Here is an 18,509-nt window from a genome sequence, read left to right on the forward strand (position 1 = left end):
TAAATTGAAATTTTAAACCACAAACTATTTATTGTGAAACAACTTTGACATTATAAGCCATTATTGGCTCAATTGTATATTGCCAATTATTTGTATTTATTTCTCCATTCAGTTCTGTGGGCTAAACAAAGCGCTGACATTCTCGATTGTTGTTTAATTGAGCGGAATTCCAAATGAGCGCATGGGCTGGCGACAATGGAAAATATTTGATTGGCTGGGCGTGGGGCGTGGCCCGTGGGGGCCTCCATTAGCAGCACTCGACGCACGACAATACGATTTGAGTGCAGTTTTATATTCGTCGGAAAATACAAAATACACATATTTAAATGTATATGTATTTACAGTCGTGGTTGAATAAAAGATTTGAGTGGTTGTTCGATTGAATGCACATTTAATAGAAATCAGAAAGGCTCTTCAACACACAGTTTACATTTAGTTAAGCATTTAACATTATCGCTAATATATGTTTTACATATTTCCATATTAATATTTATATTCCAGTGTCTTTGACCTGGTTGCACTTAAGACTAACAACTATCAATTTATGTATACTCGTAGTATTATTATATATATATTTATATATACATTCTGTAAAAAACATCAAGAGATATACGGAGATATGTCAATTGGGATCTTAACTAGACTGGGATTTGGTTTGCCTTTGGATATTAATACTTGTGAATAGCATTATGAGCTTTTTCTTGTATTTAAATTCGAATATTTGTATTACTTTATCATTTAGGTATTTTATTTTGTTGGGGAAACCTGATGTTGGGATCCACCTAAAATACGTATACAATTTTATTTTTAATGGTTTCTACTAGCACTCTGAGTACTGTGATAGTTGATTTTCATCGTTCATTGGCTAAACTAATTTTAATCTAATCAGATCATAGCTGGCTGGGTTTATATACTATATATATATATATATATATGTCTAGCGAATATGCCCCATGGGATTTATTGTGTATGGTACTTATATGTACAACAAGTGTTGAGAAACTGTTTTCTTATGCTAACATTCACAGTGCCTACTGCACATCTACGTACCTCTAATTCCTCTAATTATACTCAATTACAGTGCTCAGCGAAAATGCATCTGTGTGAATGCATTTAGCTAAGCATAGCTATTGGTAAAAGCGTTTTGTGATAATGCTCCCCCCTTTTTGTCTTAAACTATTTAATACGTAAACTAAGCACAGTTGCTATTTAGTACACATTAAATAAATTCTGCAGAGAACAAAATTCAATTTAATTTGAATTTAAATTCGTTTTGTTTCTGTTTTTCTACTTTTGCTTAGCTTATGTCAATTGTATTTATTTATTTATTTCGTTATTCCCAACGAAACATTGATTTCCTTTCAACTCTTCAGGTTTACAGCACACAGATATAATTGAAGAAATACAAGTTCATCAAATGTTGAAATATTTAAAGACTCAGTGAGTGAATATTTGAAAAAGTAAAAGTTTTACCTTTGGCTAAGCACGCAGCATATGTTGGCCAATATGGCTGGTGGCGAGCGGAAACGGAAGTTGCTGCCAGTTGAAGCTGGTTTCTCTTGTGGCTCGCCTCGCTTGCCCCCGCTGGCCAGACTATTAAAGTTCAATGAAGTTTCAACGCCGTGTGACACTTTGGAGGCGGCCTATCAACAGCGACCCCTCCGGCTAGCCGACGGAGCGTCAATGAAGTGAACAAAAGTATATATCCGGCGGCCATCAAATGGCCATAAATTTTACAAACGTCGCGCTGTCTGTTGAGAATTTGTCAGACACCCCTCGCCCCACCACGCGTTCTTTGGCCACTCAGCGAAAAGCACTAAAAATGTTTCAGGCTTTTAGGAGTAGGTGCTACTAATGGCACCATTACCTGCTCCTGGGCGGGAGGTGTCCCCCCCCCCCCCCCCCCCACTTCTGCCGGGCAAGCGGCGTATTTGTCGCTTACTTTGTAGCCACATCACAAAATTACGCTTTAAACTTGGCCCTCAGCGAAAACTTTTTGAGCCAAATAGCTTTCATTATGGGTTTGCGCTTATTGTTGTTGTTGCTGCAAGTAGCTGTTTCTGCCCCAAGCCCCGCCTTCAGCGCTTTTTACGTGACCAGCTGAAAAATTGTTTCATCTTGCCACAGAAATAAAACCAAATGAATCAACTTTTCAAATAAAAATAGCAATCTGTTCAATGGCAGCGGCAGCAGCAGCAACAACAACATTTTTCCTAGACTTTGCGTACATGATGAATTTGGCATGTTTGTCGCATTTGTGCGTCGCAAATTGGCATAAATTAAACGCATAATTGCGAAAATAGCCAAATAAACAAATAAACAAAAGCTCAGCTTGCATTGATTGCAATTTTTTCTTAACAAATTGAGGGCAACAACAAAAACGAGTATCAACCTAATTTTCAGTTATTTTTACGGGTATTTGTAAAATTGATAAAAAGGAAATTGTTTGGTTTTATGCATACATTCGACCAGCTGCTAACTTATTTTTAAAGCTCTTCAATAAAAATAAATCAGCCCGTGTCCCAGAGATTTTACATATTCCATTGCCAAGGTCGGAAAATGCTTCTATTTTGATATTAGTTCCATGGAAATGCACGTCCTTATAACGTTGTTTCCCAGACCTCGGCAGAATTCAAAGAATTTTTTGGTCTTCAATAATGCGGTTTGAATTCCATTATGGAGTTCCGGGCTTGGCCTTGATTCAGACAAACTTAATACACCTGGATAACCACAATTAGAGAACGATATGTTAGCTTCTGTTAGCTTCTACCGACCAGCTGGCCGGGCTGTGCACGAATTCGAGTGGTCTGGTGTCGGTTTGCCTGGCAAATGAGCTCAATGCCAAATGCAAATTGAATTTCAAATTAATTAGAGACCCAAGCCACAGCCACACGAATACGGTCCAGTTTGGTTTAACTTAGAGCTGGCGCCTTTAAAGGTTCGCCGTTGAGCCGCTGTTCGAATGGGTTCTGTGCAGAGCCGAGACGGGCCGCTGGGTGAGTGTCCTGGAGTCGGCAAAGTCGACGCTGGCGCACTTGATGGGCGGCGGCTTGAGAGAATTGGCGTTTGACTTGAGCTTGCCGGGCTTGACGGGCGTCTGCTATCTGCTGGGCCGCCAGGCGCTGTTGCTGGAATAGCGGCAGAGCAGCACTTTCTTGAAGGCTTGCCGGAACACTTTATTGAATATGGTATAGAATATTGGATTCACCATGGAGCTGGCATAGCCCAGCCAGGTGACCACGTCGAATACCCAATGGCTGATGCGCTCCTCGCACTCCGCGCACACCGTTGGCAACAAGTTGAGCACAAAGAACGGCGACCAGAGTATGACAAAGGTGAAGAAGACCACACCCAGCACCTTGGTGGCCTTCTGCTCCAGACGTATGATGCGTCCGTGTCGCGACGAGTTTCTCGAAATGACGCTCGAGTTGCGCGAATGATGTGAACGCACCGTTTGCTGTCGCTGCAGCAGACAGGGCGACGATTGGGGCGTTCGCGACTTGCCGCCCTCCCCGACGCCGCCGCCTCCAATCTGATAGTTCATGTTCTGGTGACTGCGCAGCGTTGCCGAGCGGCGCAGCGGTGTCATTGTCGTCGCCGTCGTCGTGGTGCTGGCCAGCGTCTTGGTGGGCGTCAGCAGCAGCGAGGTGCGCACGCCGCCAAAGCTGCTGCCGCGCCGGCGATGACGACTCGCATCCCAGGTGACCACTGAGGCGGTCTTTGAGATGCTTAGCTTGCGTCGTCCGGGACAGGGTGTGCCCGGTGCGGCCAAATAGCCGCTGCCATCACTTTGGGAGCTGCCTTGCGCCTGCTGCGCCGACCGCGGCGACAACGTGTTGCCCGATGCACAAGCTGGTGTAGTTGCAGCCCCCGCACCGCCTGCGCCCGCACTGATACTGCTGGTGAGGGCGCTCTTGTTGTTGCTGGCGCTGCAGAGGAGCAGCTCCATTTCGCTGGGCGAGCTGCTCACTGCCGTGGTCGCCTTGAAGGCCGACGAAACGATCTTCACCTCGGCCGTCTTCACGCAGCTCGTCAGCGGACGATCTCCAAAGTAGGGGCAGGTGCACACCGGCGGCAGCTGGGGGTAATCCGTTGCATGACTGGAGCTACTGGCCACATGGCACTGCCTGCCCGGCTGCGTCTGCGGCTCCAGCTCCGTATCCGAGTGGCAACCCTTGCTAATGGACGAAGATTTCGAGGGTTTCTCCTCCTCCTCCTCGTCATCGTCGTCGTCGTCCTGCAACTCGTTGTCATCGCCGTCCAGGCTTTCGTGCAGCGTCTTGTGGTGCGGGTAGAGCGCATTTTTGGGCAAACTATTGTAACGCTTGCGTCGTCGCAGCGTATCCTGATCCTCATCCTCGGCATCCTCGCTGCCAGCGCGTCGCTCCCGTCCAGCAGCAGCGGAAGAGGCGCGTCTGCGCTTCTTGTAGGCGCGCAGCCTTTGCGACAGCTGGGAGAGCGTGCTGCCGGCAAAAGAAGAAGGAGAGAAAACGAAGACATTTAAATATTGGGATATAATTGAGAAATATTCAAATTATTTAAGTGCTATAGTGAATTCTCTTAATAGGCTAATCAACTATTCATACATACATCTAAAATTTCTAGTCTCTAGCTCTTATAGGTTCTGAGATCCTTGCGTTCATACATACAGCAGACGGCGAAATGGACAGGCGGACGGACGGACAGATGGACAGACAGATAGACGGACATAGTCTGATCGACTCGGCTATTGATGCTGATCAGGAATATATATACCTGTCGGGGTTGGAGTTGCTTCCTTCTGCCTGTTACATACATTTCCATTTTGCACAAATACAATTTACCCTTTTTACCCATTTTCAATGGGTTGTGGGTATAAAAACAGAACTCACAGAACTGTCCGTAGTAGAAATTTTCAAATATGTTAATATATGTTGCCAGTTTCACACGCCTCTTTGCCGGAATTTATTTCTTTTTTTTTAATTAAAATTGCTCAGTCAATTGGTAAACAGAGTGCCTGAAAGCGTGCTGCCTGTCCGCAAACACACACGCACACACACAAGCGTGCACAACCGCACGCTTTGTGGTCATCTGGCTTTGTGCGCGCAGAAAAGTAGGCAACACTTTTTCGCTTGTTTTTGTTTTCCGTTGGCAGTCGCACAGAATCCACAAAATGCGCTTTGCGGTTCGCATTGTTGTTGCTGCTGTTGTGTTCTCTTTTTCCCTCTCTCTTTTTCACTGTTGTTTTCTTAAAGCAAACATTGTTGCGCTCGCTTCTCTCTCCTTACTGCCCGCTGCTTGCTTCTCATTTCGAATTCATTTTAATAAACGCGCACGAATTTGAGCGCTGGCTTTTGCGGCTGGCTTTCAGCTTTTCGCATGCCGCCATTTGTTTTGCATGCAAATGTTGAACCAGCCGCAACTTCATTTGCTGCTAATGAAGACTTTGGGCGAGGAGAGCAAGGGAGCGCGTGTCTGTGCCAGTTGCGAGCATTGCCAGCTCTCATTGTGCATCCTTGAAGCTGTCTGACTTGTTTTGCGTGAGACGCGCGCGCATAAATTGAGATTTGAAATGCAATGGCAGCTGGCAGTTGGCAGCTGCTGAGCTAAAAGGTGGCCCATCTCATTATGCAGAAGCCAAACAAAGCCAAGCTTATTATTGTTTCAGCCACAAAGGAATTAAACAGCCGCCAAGCTCATCAACTTGGCCCAACTGGCAAATCGTCAGTCAAAGCTGGCTGTGTATTATCATGTTGCCTCATTTTTCTTTTGCGTAAAAAAAACAAGATGGAACGGTTTTCTTAGGCAGGCCGAAAATTAAATACCCTTGTTGAAACGTAGCTAGCGGCTTTCACGATCTGCGCAAAATGTTCGACTGATTCTTCCTAATGAGCTGCACGATATGGTATTCAGGATCAGAATATCTTCCTAATCGAAAAATTTGTTTGTACAAAAAGTTGTTTTATTATAAATTGTTCTTGCCCTAAGTAAGGGTATCAGGGGTAAAACTCTAAACTTAGAATACAGTCAGAATGGTTGGCACAGAGCCAAATCCAAAGAAAAACATTTGCCAACATCATTTGTTAACTTCCTTCACGGGGAAGGGGATGGGCTGCTGTCAAAAATGCATGAGACGACAAATAGTCAAACAATTAAAAGCCAATACGACAACTCGTCACAACTCGGATCGAATTGCCAGACAAATCGTGCACACAATGGGCAAGCTCCAGCTTGGCAGCGAAGGGGCCCAATATCTGCCATTCTATTAAAAAAAATGCCCACAAAAAGCGAAATCCATTTTATTGATTGCGCAAATTCATTCAACTGTCAAACAAATTGCCGAAGCAGCACAAGTAAGACTACCATAAGCTGAGAGGAGATACCCTCAGTTCAGCGCCAAGTTAGGTTCCTTAACTTCCCTTTATGCGGCAGAGGTACAGCCCCTCTGCTTCACACCAAGCTTGGAGTAGATAGCTCTTATAATTTTCAAGATATCAAATGCCCAAGATAATATTTTAAAACGATATTTATCGATAATGTAAGTGCGTGAGGAAATATCGAAAAAAAAACTCGACCTGCGTATGGTTTGGGAACATATCCATTTACAATTTTTTTTTTTCTGACCTTAAAATTCAGCTCGTCTTCCTGATCAAGAATATATATACACATATGTATATTATGGGTTTGGAATGCCTGTCAAAAGTATGATTTTTTCCCATTTTAATAGGGTATAAGAAACGGTCAGAAACATGAGACAGAAGCTGAGCATGGAAAAGGTACACAAAAAATTGGCCTGAAACTGAATCCGCGTAGCATTAAAGTTTATTCAAGCCAAACCGAATTTAAAATGAAATATTTTAATATTTATGAAGTCGTTTAGTGAAAATTAAAAAAATGTTTAATGCTTAATTAAATTATGTTGGCTTTTGACGAATAATTTGGTCTTTGAACTCATTTGCCGTGCGCTCAATTTAAACGTTTGGACTATCTATCTGACGAATCTTCGAAGAAAAAGAATTTAATTTGTTTTTTTTTTTTCTAAATTAACATTTTTAATTGAGTTTCTGTCGCTTCTTCTGCCTCTTCTGCTGCTGCCTTGGCAATATAAACCAGTCAACTTAAATTAGAAAATTATTTTAAGGAAAAACAGCAAATACTGCTGATGCCGAGGCTAAAATCACTTGTGAACCTTTTTCTTTATTTAAAATAAGCGAAAAAAATTAATTATTACAAAAAAATGCACAACAATTCAAAGAAGGTGGACAATAAAAGGCAAATGGTCAAAAAACGGGCCGAGGAGGCGAACCAGAATAAACGAGACACAAAAAAATGTAAACAGAAGAGGCAAAATAAAAAAAAAAAAACTAAATAAGTGCGAGTTGAACATTTGCCTTGGCTTTTGATGCGGTCAAGCGAGAGGGTCGGTAAGGGGTGGGTGGAGGGATGGTGAGGGTGCATGGACTGGCAAATGCTCGAGGATAATACGCTCGTCCGTTTCTCCTCTCTCCTCGCCCTTCTCTGTGGCATTAATGTTTGCAGCTGTTGTTGGCCTTTTGTCAGCCAGAGAAACCTGAACTTGCGGCATTTACTTGAATTCTGGCCAGCGAAGGGCCCACACTAGAGTATTTCCTAAAGAGCTGAAGAGCTCCTTAAAAACATCCTCTCTGCGTGTGTGTGTGCATATTATGTGGCAATTGAGTTTTAAGTTTCAATTGCAACATTATAAAAGTAAGTTATAATGTTAGTTATACCCTGTGTTTAAAAGAAAATGCTTTATAGAGGGCATATTGCAGTCGTGCACGTAACAGGCAGAGGAAATCAGAAAATTATTTTCTCTGCAATACACAAAATTTATGTATTATGATACTTTCTGAAATTTTCTGTGTTCTAGAATATGATTTTTTCTGTTTGTATTGCCAAAAATGTAAAACTAACATAAACCTGCTAACATATCAAGCAGCTGTTAAACTAACAGCTGCTCAAGAGCAGCACTTTTTTAACATATTTGAAGCACTTGCATTGTCTGTAGTTTTCACAAATTACTTATTAATCTTAATCAATTCTTTTAAATTAAACAACTTTTAAATTCTAGTAACATCTACTCTTAATGATGAGCTAGAGACTTGATAGCCAGAGGAAGAATTCAATAAAGTATGTAGATTCTTGTTCAGCCCATCGATTTCTAAACTCTAAGAGCTGTACTATAAAAACTAGTTTCATTTTTAGAGTGAAACCAATTCCTGTAATTATTCCTTGCACCATAATTATGTTTAATAGGGTATTTCCAAGTTGGCTATTATAATTGTTTGTTTTCGGCTTGTTAGCCCTCGTTGTTAAACTGTGCTCGAAGAGGCTCAAGTGTTTTCGTTTGGAGCGTTCACATCGACTGTTTCTTTTGGTAATTTCTGCTTTTTGATTCATTAAATGTCCTTGTGCCTAATTTGTCCTTGGGGCCAGTTTTCAGTTAGGCTGCTCGCACACTTACCCGTCGCTCTGCTCGCCCATGCGGCTGCTGGCCAAAGAGTTGCGAGTGCTCTCGCGCTCTAGACCGAGCGTTGTGCTAGACAGCGCCAACATGGTGTTGCCCTGTCTGCTCTTGGGCGAGGCCGGCTGCAGGTAGCTGCCTGCATGTGCATGCTGCAACTGCAATTGCACCTGCAGCTGCACCTGCTGCTGCATCTGCTGCTGTTGTGTGGCATAGCGCTGGGGGCTGCCGGAGAAGGGCAGATGGGTTGAGATTGAAAATTCGGATTTGGTGGGTGAGCCCGTCGTTGAGGACGATGCCACGGACTCTAGACCGCGGGACAGCTTCAACATCTCGGCCCCAAACTGATGCAGCGCCGTCATTGTCGTGGGCGTTGGCTCTGGTATGCTAAAGGTTCAACGTAAAAAATTGGATACTTGGGGGAGACACTTGGCTTAGGCTCTGCTCACCTGGAGTCGGGCAGCCAGAGCTCATGATTGTCGAGCGTGCTGAGATCCGTGTCCGTTGAGTTTGCCGAGTGCGCGTGCAGCGCCGAGGAGGAGGCGTTGCTCTGGCCTGGTTTCAATAATCGCCGCCAAGTGCAGCGACGTTCTGTAATAAAATATAAAATCAAAATCATTAAATTGCAGTCAAGCATATGGAAGGGCGAAAAAAAATCACATGCCCTCAATAAGCCCGCTAAATGCGCTTATAAGTTCGCACGTGCACACACACACATACACACACGCACATAGAAATCGAGCGGGGAAAGTCCTGCTACGTGCCTGCGCCAATTTCAGTTGCCTTACAGCAGATTTAGCTTAAAATAACTGCACAGAAAATAACACACTCGTCCCCAGCACTGTGGGCATTTCATGCAGATTTACTGATAAATATTCAGCCTTTTTAATATAACCTAACATAAACCTGTTAACATAGTAAGCAGCCGTTACGTTAACAGCTGCTTAACAACAGCACTTTATAAACATATTTTAAACACTTGCATTGTCTATATTTTTGCCAAGTGACGAATTTATTTTAATTATTTATTTTAAATGAAAACACAGCAGTTTTATCATTATCTTACGAGTTCTTTTTTCAAAAATAAAAAGTGTTTTATGGCTCTACAGAGCGGCAATTGTGCTGAACCCATTGAAAATGGGTAAAAGGGGTATACTATATTTGTGCAAAGGTAAATAACAGGGAGAAGGAAGGATCTCCGACCACATAAAGTATATATATTCCTTATTAGCATCAATAGCCAATTTGATCTAGCCATGTCCGACCATCTGTCCGTCCATCCGTCCGTAAGGATGTCAGAACCTATTTGAGCTAGAAACTTGAAATTTGTAACGCAGGCTCTCCTGGTGCCCAAGCAGTACGAGTTTGTTTTTTGATAATCGATAGCTTGAACCATTTCAAGAAATCGGTAAAAATCGAAATTGAAATCGTGTTTTTAAGCAAATCTCTTAGGTTTTTAGAGCTAGAGTCACCAAACTTGATATGTAGCTTCTAGTAACTGAAAACTGTTTAAGAAACAAAAAATAATTAACAATGTTTAAATTTTTTCCATAGTACAGGCAAGCACACAGCTGCAGCAGCACTTAGGCACCGTCGCAATGCGCTCGACTTGCGCTTTGTACCGTCGATTAGCTATCAAATGCCCTGCCCCACAGCCGCAAACGGAACTCCACTGCAATGCAGTTGTAGTCGCTGCTGAGAGCCAATTAAATATGCTTAGTTTGTGATTTTCATTTTATTGATTATTGTTATTGCTTCCGAGTGCAACCTAGTTCTTATCGTGGCGTTTAAGCCGAATGCTAAAAGGGCGAAAATTATGTGCTCGAACTCCTGCGGGGCTCGCTCGGATGATGTCAAGTACAGAGGCAGCCAAAATAAATGGCTTGAGTGTTCAGTGAGAGAACTCTTTTGCAGAGTGTCCCGCTTTATTTACGGCTTCGCTTTAGCATAGCTGCTTGCTCTTAAACGAAAGCAGGCAGATATTGTTCATAATCTGATGGGTAACAAATCCTATATCTGTATTGGGACGACTGTACAAACAATTTCAGTTTGCAATTTCAAATTATTCAGCCTTTGGCAAACGATATTTACTCAAGCTTTACATTGCAACATTGCAGGACATTCAAGCTGATGCTCCTCTAGGCAAGCAGCAGCACTGAAATTAGCTATCAACACACACACATACACAGGCACATACACTCACAGGCACACACATACACAGCACACACACACCCAGGCACACATACAAGCAGATAAAACCAAACTCAATTCCTGCCGATGGCTCTCTGTGTGTATTGCTGTGGCTTAGACGCCTTTGCATATCTTGGCTGGCACCCCGGCACCTCGCATGCCTTCGCCCCCATTTCCCTGCTGCCATTTTATGTTAACTTTTCGGACAGTCGACAGTGCAACAGAAATTTCTAATATGATGTTTTGGCAGCCAGCAAATCACATTAAATGTCGACAGCTGTCTGCCTGTGGGCGTGCAAGTGTCATAAATATGCATGGGAAATACACTGAGCGAAATGCGCAGCTCGCGGTTTGGGTATTCAACTAAGTACGAAGCACTTTTGATTTGGGCACAAAATAGGTGTGTCTATACATGAATTTGCATAACTTAAATATGCTGCTGCTTTATTAATTTCAAGAAATCCCTTTTGAACATGGTTGGAAACGTGCTCGGGCTCAACTACTTGAGCTAGAAAACAATTGATGGGGTTATATATCGAGTATCGATTATATCGATGCTGTTTTTGATGTTTTTTGGAACCATCAATGCTTAAAATGACATTTATTGATTCAAAGAAACCGACAAGTAAAATACTTTTAAATTGAAATATTTTTTTTTTTGCTTTTTCTTCGAAAATTAAATAAACCGAAAAATTCCAATCATCACGGTCGGATCCTATTATTGTTTTAAGGCAATGTTTCGAAAAACCAAACGTGTCGAAAGGCCGCAATCCGTAAATTGTTAATACAAGCTTTTAACCCCAAAAATATCATGTATTTTTTTTTTTCAAATTAATAACGACAGCTTACAACCTATCAAATATTTTTTTGCATTCTGACGACATGCGCCGAGTCAAAGAGAACATTAAGCAAAGCTGGTGAAATGGTGATCCCATATGAATTGTTAATACAAGTTATGCCTTCTAATTATTTTTTTTCGATGGCATTAGTTATCGTTGTTTTTCCAGCTCTATCAGATACCCTAAACCCAAAATGCAGATGCACATTTTACATGGGACATACATTCTTAAATAGCTTCGCTGTTTAAAGTTCGATCTTCATAATGAGGCGTAGAAAAGTATGGCAAGAGGCACTGAAATGAAGGAATATCCTAAGGGATCTTATGATCATCGAGTTATGATTATATTTGTCTTGGATATGGGACATATGTACTTACCCAAAGCGGGGGCCTGGCCCAACCAGCCGCTGGCCCAGCCGGGCGTGGCCGCTGACGTCGGCTGGCCACCGCCCAAATTCTGACGCTGCCTGGCCAAGAGGCGGACAGTCAGACAATATGTGAGCAGCATCACACCCAGCGGTATGTAAAAGCAGACAATGGAGCCGACCAGCTTGTATACCGGATCTGGAATCTGGCAGGTGCCATTCACCAGCACCGAGGCGTGATCCTGGCAAGAATAACAGCTCGTTAGACAACCAAAAAAAAAAAAAAAAAAATAAAATAAAAGAAAATAAAAGGCCTGAAGCACACCTTGGAGTACATAAGGCTGAGCGGCAGGCTCATGGCAATGCTCAGCAGCCAGACAAAGACAATCTTGAGGGTGACGCGGCGCCTGGTCTTGTTACGGCCAAAGCGCATCGGATAGCGCAGCGACAGATAGCGATCCACGGATATGGTGCACAGGTGCATAATGCTGGCCGTGCAGAACAGAACATCCAGACATATCCAAGTGAGGCAGTGCTCCGAGCTGAGCGGAAAGTGGCCTGCAAAAAGATAGAGAGTGAGAGAGAAGAATAAATAAGTTTCTCTTTGACTTTTATTAAGTGGACTTTGCTTGTAAATAACAATAAAAGAATAGGGCAATAGTCGAGAGTGAACGACTAGGAAATACCCTATACAACTATGAAAAATGTATCCTTAAATAACTCTTCCGTTTAAAGTTGGATTATTGAAAGTTTGCAAGTTTAATCAACTGTCTTGTATATACTGAAAATAACTGAAGCTCAATATTTACAGGGCATAAAAGGGCAGCTGTTGTCGACCAAGTGAATGCAATATTTTCTAACTAGCCAACGAAAATAGGCGGCCAACTGTCGCTTGGCCATTTGATTTGATTTCTTTTTGTTCGGCCCTCTTCCCCCATTTGGCCACGGCTGCTTCTAGTCCTCCCTGGTGGCTTATGCAACATATTTGTGGCAGCTCCTTCATATGAGCACCCTCCGGGTCGCCCTTTCGACAGTCGTTTTGCGCAGCTGTTGGACGTCATAACTCAGCGAGATGCTCTCAAAGCCAAGTATGGCCGGCTTTAATGTATTGTGCCAGGCAAGGAGTGTATGTGTGTGTGTGTGTGTGTACTGCAATGAGTTATTCCCATGTGTGTGTATATTTTGTAAGATTTGTGTGCAGGATATTGTGGCTGGAATTTGACTGGGCATGAATATTGTATTGCTGCTGATATGGGATTTCGCTGGGACCTGCATGCTTTTGAAATATATGACTTGAGGCAAGAAATGTGAGTACATTTTAAGGCATTCAGACAGGTGATTTACTACGTTAAATCGCAGTTAACGTAACCACAACTAGCTTGACTGAAATAATGTTGGAATACCAAGTTTCAGCTAAAGCGGTTCGGAAATAACTTTCCAGCTTGCATTCTGATTGTTTTCTACAAATAACAGACATGCGTAACTATCTCCTATTTCACAGAAAACAATACAATCGTAATTGCAATGCTGTTGATAGAATTCAATAAACATGCGCGTGAATGTGTACTTGCACATATATGCAAAAATTTGTTCGCTCTGCGTTTCTTAACCGATCTTAATGAAATATTCAAAAATAGATCCTATTGTACTATAGAATATTTGTATATTCTGAAAAAGTCATTTGCAATAAATTTGCAATTTGGGGCTTCAACTGATGGGCAATACAAATCCGTTTATTATAGGTGGCGGTAATTATAAAATGAAAGAAACTTAATATATTTAGAGATTGGCTCGAGAAACAAGACTTCGATTTCGATTTTTATCGATTAATTGGAAACGACTCGCCTATTGATACTAACCAAGAATATATATACTTTATTGGGTCGCAGATGTTTCCCTCTGCCTGTTATATATTATACTATATTTATACAAATTAATTTTTAACCATTTTTAATGGGTTCAGTGTATAAATACTGGGTTCGAGCCTGTACAGCTAATAGCAGCATTTAGTCTTGATGGAGCTGAGCTAATTCAAGTAAATTAAAGGCTAGCATGCTTTTATCCTTTACACAGTGTCCGGCATTTCACACCTGAACGTATCTAACACATATATCAAGAGCACAACTTTCACCTGGTGTTCGATAGCAAATTGCTCGGGTAACATGACAAACTGCCTGCCAATCAACTGTTGCTGGCTGACGACATCCATAATTCGAGTTCCTTGGGCCATCAGCATTTGTCAAACCCTCCAATTGCAAACCATTTTGACCCGAGCTCCTCTTCTGTAGGTGTTACAAACACAAATGATACGGTCATTGCGTCAGGGCAAGCCGAGCGATTTATGTCCGGGCCTAAAGTGTCAATTAAATCGATTTGGGACGCCCTTTAAGCCGGAACGTGGGCCGCGTTGCAAAAGCATTGAAAGTAAATTTCGTTAAAGCGCCAAGCAAAAGGGAAGCAGCTTGAATTAAATATATATTTAGTGGGGGCGCAGGACGAAAGGTAACAAACTTATAACGGATACGCATGCTACCACCAAAGTTTTGTTTCCCTCGATTTCAGTTCCTGTGGCGGAGCCAAACAAGTTAATGTGCTCTGGTCTCGAGTGCCCGACTGGCAGATACCCTACATCTCAAGCTTGCAAACATAATTGCTTCCTTTCCACTTTATGCAAAGCCTGGTCAAGAACATATATGTATGCCTTTCTCTGCCTGTGACATACACTTCCACTAAAACAATATACCCTCCTTACCCAGTTTTAGGGTATACAAAAACACAAAAGGGCCAAACTGCATGCCTGAGGTCGACTTGGGGGTTAGGCAACGCTTTTATTTGTGTTTCGATCTCTTTTATTTTGTTTCTCCGTATCCCTTCCTCTCGCCCGAGTTGTGTTGTGTTTTGTTCATTCACAAAAAACATTTCAACTTACAAATGCGAAACAAATTTCAAACAAAAGCGCAAAGTTCTTAGCTCGAAATAAATTTTTAGCTGATTTCTTTTGTGTGTTTTATTTTGTTTTGCATACTCTTTGGAGCCGGGACCCGGGCCGAGGCCCGGGGACCATAAAAACTAAACTCAAACACAAATAGCAGCTAAAAGCTGGGCGCTGAAACTTGGCAACCGAAATGACTTTGTAAATGCGTTGAAACTTATTTAATTTGCTGCAAGTTTTAGTGGGTCAAATGGAGGGCGGGCAGTCCTAATAATGACTTTTATATTTATCAAATCAACTAACAGACCAAGATTCAAGTCATGCCGGAAATGCGATGAAAATCTGTCTGCTTAGCTTTTATACCCTGTAGGCAATTAAAAATGGGTATATTGCAACTGGAGTTGTCATGTAAAAGCCAGACGAGCCAACTGTGGTGTCATCTTTGATTGGCAAGACGAGCTGATTTGATTGAAATATGCATTAATTTCAGAGACTAGATGAGCTAAGAACTGACCTTCATTTATTTCAGACAGGGTATGTAACCCCGCCACCTTTTTTTGATTTGCTGCTTGCAGAGTCATCAAATTTGTCACGCAGCTCTAAAGAATCAAGAATATTTTACTTCATAGATCATTTTTGATATTTGTATATTTAAATACCATCTGCTTGTCTCAATAACTTGATAACATTCGTGCGACAAGCTAATAAGCTAAGTTATTTGAGAGCACAGTATAAGTTTATGCATTTGCTATAGTATAGTATAGTATCTTGGTATAGTATAGCGTATTTGTCAGTCGACGAGGCTTTAGTTTCTCTCTCATTTTGGCTGGGTTTCAGCGCGTTGCGACGGATCGCTGCTTATGACAACATAAGCTGTTGTATGACAAACCAAACGAACGACCGAAACAACAACAGCAGCAACAACTACAAATATTTGAACACTTTTCTGCGTTGGCAAACAATGCGCGTGCAGCGCTCCAAGCGGCGAGAGGACGCAACAACAAGGCCTGCTGCTGCTGTGGAAATATGCCAAAAATGATTTATGGCTGTTGTTGTTGTTGTTGTTGTTGTTGTTGTCGGGCATCGATTTCAATTTGAGTTCGAATTTCGTTTCTGCTCCTGTAGCGCATCAACAATTAGACATATTTGGGCCAACTGTTTGCGCTTGGCTAAAAGGGTTCTACTCTGTGAATTTTTTTATGCCAAACTATTTGGCATATTATTTATAATACTGTTTACCTGTTTTGCAGCTCTTGAATTTCAATTGAAAATCCGACTGCGACACGGTTCAATGGGCATAAAATTAAATGCGCAAATCGTAAATCGCAAACCCAATCAACGGGGGCGAAATATCAAATAACCGACAGCGAGTAAAATAGCACAACAACAACGAGAATAAACAACTTGTAGAACTCAACATCTCCATGGTTTGTGTCAATAAAAAAAGCTGACAAATAAATTTACAACGCGAACATGCAACATGCAAAATAAAAAATGCGTATATAGAAATAAAAAATGTTGTGTGATATTCCAAGAAAAAATTCACAGCGATTATCAAATAAGCCGAATAAGTCGAATATTCTTCATTTTATTTGTAAAGCTTGTTGTTAGAATTGTTCTTGTTGTTGTTGTTGTTGCTGTCACGCACAGTCGCCGGTTCAATTGGCAACAATAACAATTTTCAATAACAAATCAAAAGGAGAAAAAAAAAACATTTCTCTGGCATATGACAGCTACTCGGCAGGGTCATGACTCGAGCAGGGGCCTCATGTCGTGCGGCAAAGCTTAAACAGACAGCTGGCAGACAAAACGTTTGTAAGCTGCGAAATTTTAGCCTGCGGTGGGGCAGAGTGCACACACACACGTACAGGTACACACATACAATGGCTAATAATCAATCATTTAAAGTGTTGCCTACTTTTGAGCGCGCGCTTTAAAGTGCGCCCCGCACATAAATGGCTTAACTGTTGTTTATCTCTCGCTACCTCCCTCCCTCCCTCTCTCCCTCTCTCCCTCTCACTGTCTGTATACCTAACTGCCCCTCTCTCTCGCTCTCTCTCTCTCTCTCTTACTGTGTGAGTGTGTGTGTTAAGTACCCGCGGCGCTTGTTGACATGTTGTCACCTCCGCTGTCAGCAAATGTATGAAATGGCAACGCAGTCACCTTCATTTCCTTGGTTTGCATAAGCAAAAACCCCACTGGGTTTTCCAAATATGCGCATGCAGAATACCTTTTTTTTTATACAGTTACATTATATAGGTATATATTTTTTTCGTGACTTTTGGCGCATCTGCATGTAAATATCATTTTCATTTCGCGCGCCCCGTTGACATATTTGCATGCATATGCATACGCTAACACACACACACACACACACACACACACGCATATTCACACACACATTGTACATATCTATATATACTCTTACAAATATGTTATGCTATATGTATTCGTGTTTATGGGCCTGTATATCTGGCCCTCATAAGATGTATTTTGGTTTGTTTGGCGTTTTTTTTTATTATTTTTAGACCTGGTGCCCATTCAACAGGAATAAAAGCGGGTATATACAGTTGCGTAAATATGCTTATAACAGACAGAAGAAGGCATATTGACAGCTAAAGGCCACTCAACACCATCCGCAAGAACTTAAAAATTGTAAGAGATACATTTCTGATTTACAACCATTCGACTGCCATCTTTAAGTCGAGAATATCATAACTATTGGACAATAATTGGCCACAATGGTAAAGAATAAGCACATATTCTGTCTGTTCATATGAGGTGTAGAGGGTATCTTTTATTCGCTTACTCGCGCTTGTATCAGTTACATGTTTGATACTCGTATGGCTGGATTTTGTGCAAAAAATGCTGTCAACTCAGAATCAGAATCCAAATGTTGTCGCAGCTGTTCCCACTAGTTGTAGCTGATGTTTATTGTACCAGTTGTTGTTGTTGTTGTTGTTGTAGGTGTGTGTGTTGCTATGTGTGTGTGTGTGTGTGTGTGTCTGTTTTTGTGGTGGAATATTTGCGTTAAAAGTGGTGGCAAATTTCACCATGTGCCAAATCTCCAAAGGCTGGCCATATGCTAATGGAAAACCAAAATGAAAATGTTGCGAGCGAGTGGACAATCTGTGAAAGGACTCGACATGTGCACAATTATGCTCAATTATGCGGCGTAATGATAATTTAATAAAATGTCACACGAAATCACGGTATATTTGACCTGGTGGCATCACTGCTTGGGGCAGTCAGTGTTACGAAGCGTTGATGGGACGAGCAAGATGAGCCCAAACGAAATCTTAATCACATTTACATAAGTAAATCAGCTACAAACTCTGCATCTAAATGCAAATCAATTGAAGTAAAAGCTCCTACTATGTGCCTATTGCTCCTTGGCAAGGTATTCATCTAAGTTACTTAGGGCAGCTGCCCGGCAGGACCAAATGCTGCGGATATCATTGGCTCACATCAAACGTTTAACGAATTGGGTTCTCTATGTCTGGCAACGAGTGAAAGTAAAAAGTGTCAGCGACGCAGCGGGCAAAGGCCAACAACAATGCGAGACGCTCCATACGGAAGCCAAAGTCATTTGCATTATTGCCGCACTCCCTATGTATGTGTGCGCACACCTGTACATACAAGTTTAGCTACAGAGCGCGGCAAATGTCGAAAAATTGAAACGAAATCGAAAGTCAAATGCCGAAGAATAAAAATAAAAGG

General features: G+C 41.9%; 1 protein-coding gene across 1 annotated transcript in view; it reads right to left on the reverse strand.

Moving 5' to 3' along the window:
- Window positions 1-1,906: 1,906 nt before the first annotated feature.
- The window catches only part of 5-HT2B (5-hydroxytryptamine receptor 2B), a 54,258-nt gene continuing 37,655 nt past the window's right edge, over window positions 1,907-18,509 (reverse strand). The window contains exons 3-7 of the mRNA XM_002056575.4: window positions 12,183-12,415; window positions 11,871-12,099; window positions 8,914-9,055; window positions 8,465-8,851; window positions 1,907-4,463 (exon numbers count right to left, since the gene is read on the reverse strand). Of these exons, the coding sequence (XP_002056611.3) occupies window positions 3,101-4,463; window positions 8,465-8,851; window positions 8,914-9,055; window positions 11,871-12,099; window positions 12,183-12,415 (2,354 nt within the window). The 3' untranslated portion in view covers window positions 1,907-3,100. The remainder of the gene's footprint in view (window positions 4,464-8,464; window positions 8,852-8,913; window positions 9,056-11,870; window positions 12,100-12,182; window positions 12,416-18,509) is intronic.

This window comes from Drosophila virilis, chromosome 2 (assembly GCF_030788295.1).
Source record: "Drosophila virilis strain 15010-1051.87 chromosome 2, Dvir_AGI_RSII-ME, whole genome shotgun sequence".
NCBI classification, from domain to species: Eukaryota; Metazoa; Arthropoda; class Insecta; order Diptera; family Drosophilidae; genus Drosophila; species Drosophila virilis.